Consider the following 16,499-nt stretch of genomic DNA (forward strand, 5'->3'; position numbering starts at 1 on the left):
CCATGTGACACCAAGGCAGGGAAAGTTATTCCACCACAGTCATGTAAAAACCACCCAACATCTCCCTGTAAGGATGCACGGATGACACAACGGGCTGAGAGCTTTGCAGCAGGGAAGCTGGAGACATGTGGGAGTGGGGAGAAGGAGGGGACATGTCAGCCTTTACACCCAGTGTCCCTCAGGAAGGGCTGCCACAGGGAACAGGCGGTGATGGACGAGCAGCGAGGCAGACAGCCCAGCCACCATATGCCTGTCTGAAACATCAAAAACCAGAGACAGCGAGAGGGATGGAGACCCCAGAGGTGGTTTGAGGGGTGGGAGAGAGGCAGGAGAACAAATGAGCTTCACATATCTGAGCTGACAGCTGATGGGAGCAGGGGAGAAGAAGAAGGAGCCAGCTATGGATGTCCCTGCCCTGCCCTCCCCACGCCTGGACGGAGCTGGCTGCTCTCCTGAGGCACCAGGGCTGGGTTAGGGAGGGAGCCTGGGGGGAATTGAGGCTCCCTGACACACCACGGGACAGGAGCAGCTTCCTGCACAGCACCCCAGAACTGCTGCTCCCCCCTGAGCTTTGGGGTGCTCCAGGGCAGAAAGCTGCTCCCACACGGATGGGGACGTGTCCCCTTCCCCTCACTCTGCTCCTGGCCCCACGGGTGCCAAGGCTGCAGGATGGCGTGTCTGTGCCCCAGTGTGTGTGACACCGTCCCTCTGTCTGTCCCCAGGCTGTCCCTGGACCCCCCTGACCCCACTGCAGCTCTCTGCCCTCACCTCCAGCCCCACAGCAGGGACCTGGCGCTGCCTGCAGAGGACAAAGCCCCCCTGCGTGCTGCACCCCCCTGCTCCTGCACCCCCAGAGAGCACCCCAGCACGGGGCTGCCAGCAGAGCCAAACCCACTCATTTTCCAGCTGGCCCCAGCAGGAGCCTGCCTGAAAGGGCCCCTCGCCCACGGCAGCAGCAATCCACGGGGACAAAAGAAAGGCAGCACAAAACACCTATTTTAGAGGGTTTTTTCCCCCATTTTTGCAGCCCCAGTGCCTGCTGGCAGCTCTGTGGAAGCCCACACAGAGCTCCAGCTCCTCCCTGGCCGTGACCAACCCTCATGATCCCCCCAGGTTTGGGGCAGGCTCTGCACTGGCCCCCAGGGCACCCCAGGAGCCGAAGCTGCAGCAGGGGCACAGCAGGAAGGGCATTTTCCTGCTGCTCGCTGAGCTCCCCTGCACACCAGCACATCCATCCCTGTGCCCACCATTCCCATTCCACCTCCCACCAACACCCCTGGTGCTGAGCCCCTCGTTCCCCACGGGGCTTCCCCCCTGGGAGCCTGTCCACGCTGCAGGAGAGCACAGACAACTTCTGTCCTCGCCCAAAACCATTCAGCAGAAGGAAATTCACCATTTTGAGCACACACAGGTGCAGCTCCACCTTTGAGAGCAAGGGTAGAAGACGAGACCACGAAGCAAAATGTTATTTTGCTTTTGGTTGCAGAGCCCAGCGTGATGTTCCGGGCTCCAGATCATTCCCATAATTGGGATCCTGGCTCTGCTGCAAACTCGGCTGACCTTGGGCTCGCCCTTCCCGGCTGCCACACGTCTGGGGAGGTGACAGCCCTCATCCCTCACACCTGCCTGCCCGTCCTGCTCCAGACACCACACGCAGCTCGGAGCAGGCTCTGGGAACAGACCTGCTCGACACTCAGCACCCCAGGTGGCACCGAGCACAGCTGCAGCCTTGGGAGGCTGAGAGAAAAACAAAACAACCACAAAAGCCTCGCCAGAGAGAATGCAGAGACCTCCCCCAAGAGGTGCTTCTTCAGGGAAGAAGATAAAAATCGAAATTCTTCCGGAATTTCCCAATAACCAAGTCATGTCAGCTGGAACGAGACATCTCTCCCTGTTATTTCTCACCTCCTGCAGATTTCCAGAGCAACCTGGAGCAAATCTGATGGCCTTCCCACTGCTGTGCACAGGATTAAACCCCCCTCCCCTTCTCCTCCTCTTCCTCCTCCCTCTTCCCTCTGGTTTCTGGAGCTTTCTGCTGCTCTAGTGGAACTCCATCTCCCTTTTCCACGGCTGCTGGTGGGCTCCCAGTTGGAGAAGGAGCCCAGGGTGCTGCACAGCCCCAGCTCCCAGGGTCTGTGTGCTGCTCCAGGGAGAGTTTCACACACAGCCCGAGGAGCAGCTCTGCCAGCCCAGGGCACAGGGAGATAAACGGGGAGCAGAGGGCAGGAAGGATGGGAGAAGCAGTGGGAAAAGGGCACAGAGTGGGATCCTTGACATGTGCTGGGCCAGGGGCTGGAACTGATGGTCCTTGAGGGCCCTTCCAAGCCAGGCTATTCCACGATTCTGTGCAGGAGAACTGGAACAAGCTGGGGAGGAGGGAGGTGCTCAGAGCCAGAGCAAGGAAGTGAAGATTAGACAAACCACGGAGCAGATGAAAACAGGAGAGAGCAGCCAAAGCTGAGGCAGATGGAGAGTGGGGAGCAGGGATGTGCTGTTTGGAACGGGTCTGTGTTCCACAGCAGCGGCGTTGGGGAGCGGGGGAGCTGCAGACAGGGCTACAGGCAAGGAACAGAGCTCCAGAATTCACATTTTTCTTCAGGACAAGTGAGAAAGCTGCAAACTGGGAGAAGGACTGGGGAGGAGTCTCTATGGAGACACTCGACAGGATTGAGGACACCCTTTGGAGAGGTCCTGCAGAGACTCTGCACCTCATGAAATCCAGGCTTTCACTGACAGATTTTGCACTTTTTCTTTCTGAGGGCTGTTTCTCCGTGCCTCACAAATAAAATTAAAATGAGGGTTTTCTGACAGAACAAACAAACAGGGAGTGAATTATATTCCATTTCCCCGTCAATAACTTCTCCCCAACCCAGTCGTCTTATCATCATAAAAAGTCCATTAAGCAGTAATTGGGGGGGCAGGGGAAGGCAGGGCTGGCCCAGGGAACAGGAGCACGCTCGCTCCCCAACTGGCCTTTTCTGGGAAGGCAGACAGGATAATTATAGGCTTCAGATGGAGACTTCCTCTTACTGTCAGCAGCTCTTGGCTCCCTTCAGGGAGATGGGACTGGCAAGGTTGGGCAGAGGAGGGTAAAAAAAGACTGAGGATGTTTTTTTAGAAGTGAAATGCTTCCACCTGGCTATTCCCCTGCTGCTGAGCCACCAAAGCCCTTACCTGCCTCAGAAGAGCTGGGTTCCCACAGGAGGCAGCCTCTGTGGGCAGGGGGAATGTCACTTGGAGGATTACCCCCTCTCATTGCCTGCAAGGCCCCAGGGGAGGAAGGACAGCAGTGAAGGATGGCACCAGCACAGGAGTTAACACACACAGAAGATGGTGAGGAAGATGAAGAACTCGCTCAGTACACCTTCACCACACAGCCCCAAGCCCTGTGCCAGCTCCCCTTCTCCCCTGGCTGGACTGAGGCAGCACATGCCAAGCTGTTCTCACATGAGGATGGTAATTTGGGGAGCTGGCACACCCACACAGCCTTCAAGCTCCTGTCTCATTGCCCTGGGATCCAGACCCTTTGGGAGGGAGGGACGAGCCTGCAGCACCCAGGCAGGAGGAGACTGAGGCTACCAAAAATCTGTTCCTAGTTCTGACATCCAAGGGGAGAAAAACCAGGTTATCCTGCCTGCTGGAGGGGAAGCATAATCCTTCCTTCTGGTCTCTTTAAACTGCTTGTTTTCAGGGATGGGGCCCTTCCTTATCACATGGGAGCAGCAGCTGGGATGCAGTCATCCTGTTCTGACAGGACTCCTCCAGGCTACCACTGCACATGGAAAGGATCCACCTCTCTCCATGGCAAAAGGGATGAGTCCCAGCCCCAGTGACTGGCACCTCGATCCAGCCCAGGAGAACTTTCCTCCAGCTGTGGCTCATGCAGTGATACACACAGGGGATGCAAACTGCTGCGTGGGACAGGGCAGGGAGCTGTGGGGCCATTCCACAAAGCTCCTCCTGCCACGCCTCAGCTTCCCCACCTCCCTTCCCTCACCCAGCAGGTGTCCCTGCTGCTGATCTCTGCTTCCACCCTCTCCTGGCACCAACCAGCCTGGGGCCCAAGGAGAGATGAGGTGGGAATGCAGGTGGACCTCTGGCCAGGATCCTCCTTCCCCTGCTGGCACCACCAGGAGAGAGGTGCTGCTGGTGAGCAGCAGGAGCTGAAGGAGATGAGCACTGCTGCAGTGGAGGATGGCAGCCTGGGGTTCACAGAATTCACAGAATCACAGAACTCACAGAATCACAGAACTCACAGAATCACAGAATTCACAGAATCCACAGAATCACAGAATTCACAGAATCACTGGGTTGGAAGAGACCTCAAAGATCATCAAGTCCAGCCCAGCCCCAACAGCTCAGCTGAGCCCTGGCACCCAGTTCCACATCTTGGCTTTGTTAAACACCCCCAGGGATGGTGACTGCACCACCTCCCCGGCAGAACATTCCAGAACCATCACTGTTTCTGTAGAAAACCTTTTCCTAATATCCAGCCTGTATTTCCCTTGATGAGGAAGCTCCAGCAAGCACAGGAGCGTGGCCAGCCAGGACCCTGGGGGTACACGGGTGCCTTCCACCAGCTGGAGCAGCATCTCATCCCAGATCTGTCCACAAAGTCCCATAACAAGGCATAACAACCCAGAGCAGAGCCAGAGACCCAAGGAGCTGTCCTGGCAACTTAATGAGAGCCCCTTGTCCATCAATGCCAGCAATCCCAGGTTGTTAGCAAGCAGAGCTTGAGGCAGGGAGCTCTGCCTGCCCTTGCCACATCGCTGAGACAGCTTCTCCTCCAGCCATGTCATTGATATGGGCATCCTGGAGCAGCCTGATCCACCACCCACCTAGAACAGACCCAGCTGAAAAGGATCTGGCTCTTTGCTCGACCTCCACTGCTCTGTTTGAGTCACTAAAGAACCGGAGTCCACAGGGGATACCAGAACGTGAAAAAACATTTCCTACGGGACACGCCTGCAAGAAGCAAAAGCCTAACGAGCCCAGACCCAGCTCCCAGGGGGCAATGCCATCTTAATGCAGCCCAGCCGTGGTCCTGTGCCACTGCAAAGTGACAGCAGAGTCAGCAGCAGGGGGAAAACAAGCTGCTACAAGCTCCTGCAGCCCGTGGTCCTGCCCAGGGAGCGCAGAGCAGACCCCAAGGATGAGGTCTGGGGGATCAGCTGCACACCCTGAGGTCTGGGGGATCAGCTCAGTGAGACCACCCAGAGCTCTGCAAACACCCAGGGGAGCCCTGCCCTGCACCTCCAGCCCTGCAGGGCTGCATACACAAGATGTGACCCCAGCCAAGCCCGGGCAGCTCACACGGGCATGTGGGGATCTTCTGGGGATGAAGGGCAAATAAAAAATGTCTGATACAGCTCTGCTCTCTTACTCTGTAAATAAAAGCTGTATCACTTCCACTCACTGCTTCTTTCCTTCAGGCAAGAGAAGGAGTCTACAGGAACAGGGAGAGGTGCAATTCCGGAGCCCAGAACTCGGGGTGTTTTCAGAAGATCATTACACCATTCCTGTCCGACCTCTGGGGAGAGACTTCAGCCCATATTTTCCATGGAACATTCTGGATATACAAGCTTGAAATATCTGGGTCTAAACAGTCTATCAGGAGCCTGCACTGCTTATTGAAACTGGGATGTCGAGGTGCTTGGGACAGGAGATCTCAAAAAGGAGAAACCAAGACCTAATAAAGCCATGACTAATGGATGAGCACAACCTCCAACAGGGCTGAACTTCGACTCTTACCACACGAGTCATTACAATTTCTGTCTCTGAACCACACTACTCATCATTCAGATCTGTAGTGGGAACACCAACACAAAATAATCCAAAAAAAGGAGACTTCAGCAACAGTGCTGAGAACTGACAGCAGTGGGAATGTGATGAATTCAGCTTTGGGACACTAGAGACCCAGTGAGCTAGAGAAACTGCAAGATGTGAATGAGAGAGAAATGGGAACATGGAAAAGCAGCAGCGACGCCTTCAATTCTTCTATCAAAGACAGCAATTGAGGAAGGTGAGCTTTTCTGGAGTAGGACAGCTCCTGCTCATGTTTGACACCTGTCAAAGGATGGCTTCTTACCAGGAGGCTGTCCTGCAGCCCTTCCAGACACCAGGAAGAAGATCCCTCTCCCTTTCATTGCCTCAAGTGGCAGCTACTGGAATTAATCACAATTAGCAGGTCCTAGAAGAAAAGGGGTGTATCACAGTACTCATACAGAAAAAAAACCACAAACGCCCTCAAAAGCAAGCAGATCCTCCCCAAACAGACAGATAAAGGAAATGAGAGCTGGAGGATCTTCCTGGCTCCCTGGGAGATGACTGGAGCCAGTCTCAAGGTGATCTTTAAGAGCTGAACTGAAAAAAAAACCTTACACCATCTTTTCAGAAATTCATCCAAACAAATCAAAGTCCAGGCTAAAGATTTGTAAGGTCTGTCAGCACTCCTAGCAGCATGCTCAGACTAATTTACAAATAAATCCATGGATTCCAACAGAGGTGAGGGAGGATGAGGACACAGTCAAATTAATTTGACTTTATTAATTAAAAAAACCACCAAGTTTCATCACCCCACCACTCTTTAGAGGTTGTGCGAGAGTGGGGGGAGCTACGCTCATTAATTATGCAGAAAATGCAAAACTATCATCCTCTGAATGGGTTTAAAATAAGGAGAAACCCTTTCAGAATGGGGAGAAATTACTCCCCAAGGCAGCTGAAATTTCTCTTGCAACTTCAAAGGACAATAAATTATTCAAATCACTCGCGCCACTCGCACGCTTTCTCACTCTCTCCCCTTCTCAATTTTATGCTCCTGAGTCAATTAAAGATTTGGAGGACTCAGAGAAACTTTGTAGAATGCTAAACCAGTTGCAGCTCCTTCTATTTATTATTTTTTTTTCCTTCTTTAAAGCTTTGCTTTTCCTCTCGGCCTCAAAAGGAAACAGGAACGACTGCGTGCGCTGCAGATGAAACGAGCAGCGCTGGTTTCATGTCTGCAACCACCGGGCTGGGACACGCTCAGGGCTCTCCATGCAACGATTCTGTGAAAGCAGGTCAGCCCAGAGTCCCTCCTGTCAACGCTTTAAATCATTCATCCCAACATCCCCCTTCAAAGTCAAAGCAGCAGACATCCAAAATATATTTACGCTGCTCTCTCCGCGGGTCTGGGCGCTGCCTCTGCCCCTGGGCTGCAGGAGGAGAGCCCAGGCTGCCAAACCAAACCAAACCAAACCAAACCAAACCAAACCAAACCAAACCAAACCAAACCACACCAAACCAAACCAGGGCTGGTGTAGGAGAGTGCCCCCTAATGACAGAGTGGCAAAGGTAGCCTTTGTCCCCCCAAAAAAAGGAAAGAAGCCCAGAAGTTTCTCCCAACGATCAGGTGAAAAGCCACCTCACAGGACCCCAGAGGCTTCACCAAAACCTTGGGGTCACCTCATTGGATAGGAGCCAAAAAGTCCTGCCTGGGCCATCAGGTAGGAAAGAAGAGGACAAAAGAACCATGAGGCTTTTGTGAAGGTGTTTCTACCAGGGGCAAACCACTGTACCTGGCTCGGATTTTTCTGTTTGTTATTTTGCCTTTTATTAAACCTTTTTGTTTCTAACACTGCAGCAGAAGCCATCCTGCTCATTATTTGCCTCCAAAGGTAATAGCTGAGCTATCCTTGGGTGTATTAGGTTCCCTTTTGAAGGTTCATAAACCCTGGCCCGACAAAAAAGAACCTAATACGTGGAGCCCCAGACAGAATTTCTCATATTGAGGAAGATGGTCTAGGGATTTTTTGATTACCTCAATCAAAATAGGCATTTTAACTTGGTATTTGCGTTTTTGGGAAAACAGGGCTGGGGCTCATCACACTGGACAACAGCACAGCAAGAGAAGCCCTTGCTCAAAAATGCCAATCGAGGCTTTTTTGTAAGTAAAGTAAAAGGAGGGGTAAGTAAAAGGAGGGTTGGGAAGGTGCAGCCACAGAGTGAGGATGCTCCTGACTGCCTGGCCTGCAGCCCGTACCCTGGTTAGCTCCCTGCACACAGCAGATGGTGTAAAACGTGACTATTTTCATGAACTTTAACAATCCCCAAAAAATTAAAGGCAGCTGCAGTGCACAGAACATCACAGCTTTCTAAGGTGGGAACTGGGACCAATTATGTTGCAAGAGAACATCCTTGACTGGAGGGGAAGACTGGCACAGAGTAAATAAAACTGTTCTTGGGAGATTGTGTCTCACAGGCCAGCTCGAGCCCAGATTCCATCCCACGCAGGCAGGAATGACATTCCTCTGGTCGGGCGTCCTTGAAAAACCCTCTGCTTGCCTTCTAAGAATAATATTGGCCTTGCCAGGCCACAAAAGGGAGGAATCCCTCACAGATTCCCTTCAGTGACCCAGGAGAGTCGTAGTGGTCTTGAAAAGACACGAGCACAGAGACCCTGCCAGACAGAAGAGAAGCCAACGTGAGCCAGGGCTTGGGAGAGCTCTGGAAAGATCCCGTCCTTCCTGGCAGCCACGGCAAGAACTGCTGGTGTGAAAAGGACAACCAAGGGGAAGAGTCACAAAGAAAGAAGCCTTGGCTTCTTGACGAAGTCAGACACAGAGGAACAGCCCCAGTTTTGGCATCCAGGTATGAAGACAGACATTTCCTCCATCCCAATCCTCTGCAGGTGACATTTCCACACAAGCCACTTGTTTACACAACAAACAGATGCTCTTTTCCCCCAACTTAACCATCTAATGAAGCTGAGCAGAAAGAGCCTCTGGCTGGGAAAAGATCCCTCACCAGGAGACACCCATGGCTGGGTCCCAAACACCGTGGCTGCTGCTGTCCCCAGGTGCTCCTCAGCAGAAATTAATCTAACGAGCATTCCCAGCGTGGGGCACAGCTGAGACCTGGGAAGTGACAGCCCCCCCTGCCCCCAAGGAAGCTCTTTCAACACATGATTTATTTCCTCTCTGGGTCCTACAGAAGACACAAACTTTCCAATTTGAGTTATCTTGAAGAAAAAAAAAAAAAAAAGAAAAAAATAAGAGAAAAAAGAGAGATACATCACTTGAGCAAGTCAGGCAAGGTTTAATTCAATCAGGCACTTAAACAAGGTGACATAGAAGCTTAATTCAGTGTCCTTGAGTAAGATAACAACCAGCCCAGAGCCCTCAGCAAGATCACAGCTGGTACAAGGAGAAGGCAGCGAAGGGAAGGGGCAGCAACAAGGACAGGGAGGTGTCCCCTGCCTACAAAGGCAACTGGTGCACGAGGAACAGGAGCAGCAGGTGGGTCTGGGCAGGGGAGCAGTGATCTCTGATCCTTTGCAGGATTCAGCTGCTGTCTCCTCTCCCAGACCCCACTCACTGCAGGGACAATGTGCAACTAAAACTGAAAATTCCACCATGCTCCAACTGACCACAAAACCTCCTCTGTGCTCCCACTTGAAATTCCTAAATCCTGCTCCCCCTCCAGCCCACCCCCAAGGGGGAAAAGCCTTTCTGCAGCATCCCCCTGGCTGCTCAGCCCCTGCAGGTTCCCTGTCCTTTTGGGGGTGCACAAACAAGCAGGGTCTGTGGGACACCACACTGGGACACCTCCCCTCCCTTGGGGCAGCACTGCTGGGCTGTCCAGGTCCACCTCCAGCACTTCAAACTGGAGCAGCTTCCCCCACCATGGGGAGATTTCCTTCCCTTGGTGTCAGTTTAATGTGCCTGTCCAGTCCTAAGATGGAGCCCCCGTGATCTCTGCTCCATCTCACCTGACAGCTGCTGCTCCTGGGCTCCAGAGCTAAAGCTGTGAGCTGTGCAGCAGGGGCTGATCCTGCTCAGGAGAGGAGGCAGATACCCCTGCCAGTGGTGGGATCAGGATCTCAGTGAGCCCAGCTCCTGCCCTGCTGGCACAGAGCACCCTTTCCATGCCACACACCTTTAAAAGGCTCCAGCTCCCCAAACACAGCCTGAACGTGGACCTGGAGGAGCCCCACTGCCATGCCATCACAGTTTTTCCATCACCTCTGGGAGTCCCACGTGGTGCAAACCTGGCTGCTGTCTGTGCTGGCCCCAGGGATGCTCACGGAGCCCCCCTCACATGCACCTCCCATGAATTACTGTGCTCTGCAAATTAATGATGGAGCAAGGGCAATTAAAAGGGAAGAAAGCCAGGGTAATGCATCATAAAAGGGGCTTTATTCTTTTATTTTGTCAATTGCAATTTAGATTTAATTATTTATGGTAATACTTCAGAGTGTGCTAGTAAGGCTTCTATACGGTGATTTATAAAAGGAAGGAAATGTAAGTAATAAGTAATGTTCCCTGCCCTTAAATCCTTGCTGGGGTGGAGAGAGCCACGCACCAGCCTTCTGTGTATGCAAAGTGCCAATTAGCAAAGTGCTATTGTAAAACACAAAGGTTTAATCAATGAGAAAAATCCACTTGAAAACAGCGAGCACGCTGATTCCAGTCAGAAGAATGGCCACATTTCCATGCAGTAAATGGCTTTTTATGTGCAGCTGAGGAGCACTTGGAGCAGGCACGTGGTTCCCTCGGGTGGCAGAGGGAGCTGACCACTGCCCTTGGCCAAAGGCAGCTGTGCCCTGCACACCTGGGCAGCAGCAGCTCTGTGCACACACAGCAGGAGAGGATTCAGGGTGCTCACCACAGGGGCTTTTTTGGCTCTGGGGGTGTGAGCAGGAAACAGCAAGGCTTGGTGCTGTGCCCAGGTCCATCAGCAGTTTGGGAGCTATTTCTCTCCCCAGGCTCATCTCCAGGCCTCATCTGTCTCTGCTGCCTGGCTCCTCTCAGCTCCAAGGGGCACATCTGGCTGTGCAGCTCCTGGGGAGGCCTCCCCCAACCTCCTGCAGCCATGCCCATCCATGGTACTCACACCAACAGCAGCACTCTCGAGAAAAGGATAATACTTTCCATTTAATGACACCACTGAAAATAATCATGGAATCAGTAATTTCCAGTTCCATGGCTGCCTTTGACCACATGGAAGAAACAAAGAAAATGCCCATATTCAACCAAAGAAAAAAGAGAAAGAACATGTCTGTGTCACACCTTTCAATTATTGTTCTCTTCAGCCTCCCAAGGAGGAACAGCGGGCAGAAAGTACTGTGGTGCTTTGGATTTTTAATTTAAATGGCAGTTTCCTTTAAATAGAATGCTCCTACCACAGAAAGATTTAAATCACTGACTGAGATCAATTAGCCTGGGAAACAAGGGAAGTACTTTAATGGTCCTTTGATTGCAGAGGCCACAGCTCCTCCAGAGCTGCCCTGGGAGAGGAGGCAAGTCCCAGCTCAGCCCAGGCTCTGCTGCAGGGGGATCTGCTCCCTGCCCAGCTGGGGGGTGATGCCCCCCAAAAGCCACAACCCCGGGGGCTTCCCATCCCCAGCGTGGGCTCCCCAGCCCAGGAGGGGCACCAGCACCGTGTGCCCGGGGGGCTGCAGGGCCTGGGGTGAACTGGGGCAGGAAACGGGGTCAGCGCCGTGGCCAAATGGAAGCTGGCCAAGGGATTAGGGAATGTGACAGAGCCCGGGGCCATCTGATGGGAGAGGACACTGCCAGAGCAGGGACAGCTCCTCACAGCTCTGCAGCTGTGACAGACAAAGCTGTTTGCTGTTTGCAGGGCTCAGTGGGGTGCTGCTGGGTGAAATGGCATCACCCAGGATGCAGGAGCCCCTCCAAAGCCAGGTGCCCACTCATCCTCTCCAGGCTGACAGCAACAGCTCCAGAGCAGCTCAGACAGCTGGTGCCAGCGAGCATCCCCACGGGCACAGGGCAGGGAGGTGCTGCAAGCTCCACAGGCCAAGAGGAGACACAACAGCTGGCCCAACATCTGCACAGCAAGCAGGTAGGAGCAGCGCCGTCCCAGCAACCTGCAAAGCTCCTGCACGGACATCTGTGAGCAGCCAGAGGGAAAAATGCACAAAGCCTCACAGTTCAGGATCCAAGGACACTGCAGAACTACAGGAGAGAGAAACTTGGCTGCAAGCAGCAAGGTGTCTGCAGAGCAGGGACAGATTTCAGCAGGGCTCAGGCCACTGGTGCATCCTGTGTCTGAGCAGCACCAACCCTTCCCGAGGGCACATTTCCCCCAAAAGGGCCCTCTAGCAGTCAGACAGCAGGTGGGATCCCAAAAATGAAAACCACAAGAGATCTGAGGTCACTCAGCCATGGTTTGGAGAAGCTTTGATTCTGCCATGTCCCTCTCAGCACTGAGCAGCACACAGGACTCCTGTGCACTCAAAATTCAAATGGGCCCAATTTTCACAGGCACTCAGGTATCACTTGGGGCTCTCCTTATACAGTGAGGCTGCAGAACACCTGAGCTCTCCATCCACGCCTGCAGAGCTGCAGTTTGCTTTGCAAACTGATTTTGCCATTCATTGTTACAGGAAACCAGTGGCAAGAACAAGACCCTGGAGCCCTGACTCCAGATTTCCACTGGTTCCCCACTCCTGACTGCGCTGCACCAAGAGCCAGGAATGGAGATTCCCAGTGCCCCTTTTCACAAGCCAACAGAGGCACCCTGAGCCCAAAAAGCAGCACCCACTGACTCTGGGTCAGTGCAGCACCAGCAGGACCCTGGATAAATCCTTGGGCAGAAGGCTCGTGGCAGCTCCCTGCCACACTCTGCAGTGCTGCTGCCACTCCAGACAGCTCAGGCTGGAGCTCTGGGTCTCTTTCTGGACCCCAGTGGTACCATCTGAGGTGCAGACTGACCCCCAGCCAACACTTCACCCTGAACCTCCCAGAGCCCCGTTCACCTGCCGGGCTTATGAAATTAAAAAGAATAAAATCCAACATTATCTTCCTGCGAGTGAGTGTTTCTCTCTGCAAAGAGGGATTAAGCATGAACCCAGCAAAACTCAGAGAGGGGCAAGGGCAAATGCATCCCCACCTGCCTGCTGCAGAGAGGACGGGAAGCACAGCTCCAAAAACATCTCCCAGCAACAAAAGGTCCAGATCCATTCAATCCCTGTCGCCGTAATAAACCCTGATAACCAAGTGATTACGTGGAAAGCTGTCAAGGGCTACGCTGACCAGAGCAGCCCTCTCACCAGCTTCAAGCAGCTTTGCTGGGGAGGAAAAAAACCTCATAATTCAATCAGCTTGGAGAAGTCTATTCCCCACTGATCCCAAGCGATCAGCCTTCATGTCAAAGGAACATTACATTCAAGTCGCTTAAGATTTTCACTTCTTTTTTTTTTTTCCCTTCCCCTTTTCATTTTTTAAAGCAGGAATTGAAAGGCAGCAAAGATAAAAACTGTGTTGAACTGGAACTGGTTCACTCAGGGGAAGGAGAAACACAATATTCTTTCTTGAAATGCTGTTTGCAATCCAGCCCCAGAAAGTAACCTGACAATGGTCAGCAGTGTCTGACAGGGCCTGAAAGGCAGCAGCAGGAGAGGAAATATGGGAGATGGGGTTGGGAGAAGGTGGGGGAAGGCTTGGCAAGAGCTGTCAGGCAGCTTCCCCCCTTCTCTGCAGCTCTTTGGCAGCCTGAAACTCCAAGCAGGCTGTGAGGACCCAGCTGCCCTGTGTCCCTCCAAGGGAACAATGGGAGGGCACCGGTGGGAATTTAAGGATGTTGGGAAGTTAAGGATGGTGGGGAATGAAACACTGGATCAGCCACTGAGCTGGGATAAGGAGAAGAGTGAAGAAAGGAGCAGGGGGACAGCAGAGTCACTCACTCTCAGCAAGGCAGTCCATCAGCAGCACGGAGAGGACGTTCACGAGGGACACCAGCGAAGACATTCCAGGGCTGGGAAGGATCCTCATCCTCTGCAAAGGCCCTCGGCCCCGCCGGGAAGGCTCCGGCTCAGCGGGAACTGCAGCGTCTCCCCAGCCTTGTCAGCACCTGTGGAGCACAAAGGGACAGCTCTGAGGGGCAGGGGATGGGCAGGGGCCGGGCAGAGCCCCAGCGGCCACGGCAGAGACACGGGGCACCCTCCCCAGGGTGGCACTGAGGGGTGGCACTGAGGGGTGGCACTGAGCACCTCCTGCACAGGAGACACACACTGGAAAGGCTCCAGCAAGGCCGGGCTTGCACAGCTGCTCTGCACGTCTGAGAGCCTCTACCCCACTCGCTGCCTCAGTTTCCCCATTGCACCACACAGGAACTGTGTTACTGAGCTACACAAAACTGGAAGAGAGAATACCTGGGGCAGGAGGGGGCACAGCTGATCCTGGTGGATCAAGCACATGCAGCCTCCACAGGAGGTGGGAGAGATTTTCTCCTGAGCAGCTCTGCCCTGGACGTGGCAGCAGGACAGAGGCAGCAGATCAGCAGGGCTGTGGCAGGGGAGATCCAGCTCAGCACCAGCCTGCTCCCCTCACCCTGCCAGCACATTTCCATGGAGACAGCTGCTGGCTCCAAAGGGAGCTCCCTGCTTGCAGCTTTGTCCTGATCCCTGTGCAAAGCTGCAATGGCATGGAGGCAGCTGTGCTCTCAGCCACCACCCCGGTCCTGTGTGTCAACACTGGTGAACACTTCCCCCACTCACAGAGGTGAGATTTGCCCCAGAAGGGCTGAAAATAGAGTGAGAGCTGCAGCCACAACCTCCTCATGGGGTCGGCAGCTCAGAGGTTTCCCATCAGGCAGGCTGAGCACGGGATAATGGAGCAGAGCTGGGCAGGGATGCTCTCAGATCTGACAGATTCCTTCCCGCTATCGTTACTCCAATTAGAAATCAAACCCAGGGTTTATCACCTTTTGGAGGAGAGCCAGGTAGGAGATACTGCACAATGATCAAAGGCTGTGAAGGACTAAGGGGATGGTGAGGCTGTTTAAGCTCTGACACACATCGGGGTGGGAGGCCGTCGGGACAGGCAGTGTGAAGGGGCATTTTAATCTTTTTCTGTCCCATTAACTCTCCAAGGCTGAACTGTGCAGAATTAAAAGAAAAGCCAGGATAAACAAGAAGTCCCCATACGTACTCAGCCCTAAAGAACAACTTTTCAGAGAGAAGCTTTGGACTTTGAGGATTACAAAGCCTCTGCTGTGTGCTCTGTGCCAGCCCAGATCCACCGCGCTTCAGCGCCGGCTCACGAAAAACGAGCACAAATACTGAAACAAAAAAGAGAAAAAAAACCCTGAATCCTATCGCTGGGAATCTCTTCAAATGTTTGTTCTAGACACACTCAGAGAAACACAGAGAGGCTCCAGCCAGCCCTGGGGTTCGCAGGGTTCCAGGGCACAGAACAACGCTGGGGTTTCTTTTGTTGCTGTCAGGGGCCAGCAGAGAGTGGGAACACCGTGAATAGCTGTGCTGGGAACTGTTAATTAAACTGGGGATGTGGCACCGATGCCAGCACAGCAAATGGAGCTGTGCTGCAGCTCCCTGGCTCTGCCTGCTTCCTCCTTCAGCCACGCAGCTCCCCGTTCCCAAGGCTGGCGTTGCAGAGAGCAAGAATGCACCCAACTATTTGAGGGGCCTGTATTAAAATAAAACCCAACAAACCACGCTGGCTCGGCCACCATTTCAGAAACTCCTCTTTTCCTTTATCAGAGCAGCATCTCCACCCCCACCAGTGCCAAAAATGCCACCAAACACCTCCTTGAGCCTCGTGTGCTCCCCAATCACAGCACCAATGATCTTCCACAGCTGAGAGCAGCCAAGAGCCCGCCCTGCTCCCCACAGCACATCCCAAAAATCCCCCCAGGATGGAGCTGAATGTCAGGGAAATGTTCTGCCTCCTCCAGAGAGAGGAGCCCTCCCACAGCCAGCACGGCTTCTCCTGCCACATGATGGGCTCTGAAGGAAAAGGTCTGGAAAAGGGGATCCAGAACAGCTCCAAGATGAGAGGAGGAGATGCCAGAGGGTGACACTTCCACTCGGGTGCTAATGTGCTTCCCGAGCCCTTGTTGATGGAGACAGGGAGTGCTGGCAGAGATACCAGGACACGTCAGCTCCAATCCAGCAGCTCATCCCTCAGAGCAGGTACATCCCTGCTGTGCCCTGGGCGTGGATTGCCAGGACAGCAGGACGTGCACCCACTGCTGCCCGTGCTTGGGGAGGGCAGCCTGGGGCAGAGCTTGCTGTGCCTCCTTGGCAGGGAACAGCCTCACCCTGCACCTTGCCCTGAACGCCCTGCTGCCACACCAGGAGGAGCCCAGGGGGAATTGTTCTGATGGAAGCTCAAATCCCAAGGGCTCTGCCACCCACCCTGTCCCCTCCTCGGGGCACAGCTCACCTTGCTCTCCCTGGAGCAGCTTTGCTCACCCCTGCCTGTCCCTGAGCACCCAGCCAAGCTGCTGGCACCAGCCAAGCCAACATAATGGCACTTTTCCTGTGCTGCTCCACGGGCCTGCAAACCCTCACTAAATTCTCTGGCACAGGATCCCCTGCAACACAAGCAAACCACCTAATAGACCTCAATCCTTGCTAAAGAATGCAATTAAGTGAAGCCATGGCCCCCAGTGGGGTCAGATTTGTGCTAGATACGGTCACATTTCAGGAATAAGATTAATTCTTACAGTAAAAGAGCTCCTGTAAGACA

At 53.6% G+C, this 16,499-nt stretch overlaps 1 protein-coding gene across 1 annotated transcript in view; it reads right to left on the reverse strand.

The window, feature by feature from the left end:
• PTPRS (protein tyrosine phosphatase receptor type S) overlaps nucleotides 1–16,499 on the reverse strand; it is a 146,224-nt gene that overhangs the window by 81,558 nt on the left and 48,167 nt on the right. The window contains exon 2 of the mRNA XM_064396393.1: nucleotides 13,691–13,857. Within this exon, the coding sequence (XP_064252463.1) occupies nucleotides 13,691–13,778 (88 nt within the window). The 5' untranslated portion in view covers nucleotides 13,779–13,857. The remainder of the gene's footprint in view (nucleotides 1–13,690; nucleotides 13,858–16,499) is intronic.

Source organism: Passer domesticus, chromosome 21, assembly GCF_036417665.1.
Source record: "Passer domesticus isolate bPasDom1 chromosome 21, bPasDom1.hap1, whole genome shotgun sequence".
Classification (NCBI taxonomy): domain Eukaryota; kingdom Metazoa; phylum Chordata; class Aves; order Passeriformes; family Passeridae; genus Passer; species Passer domesticus.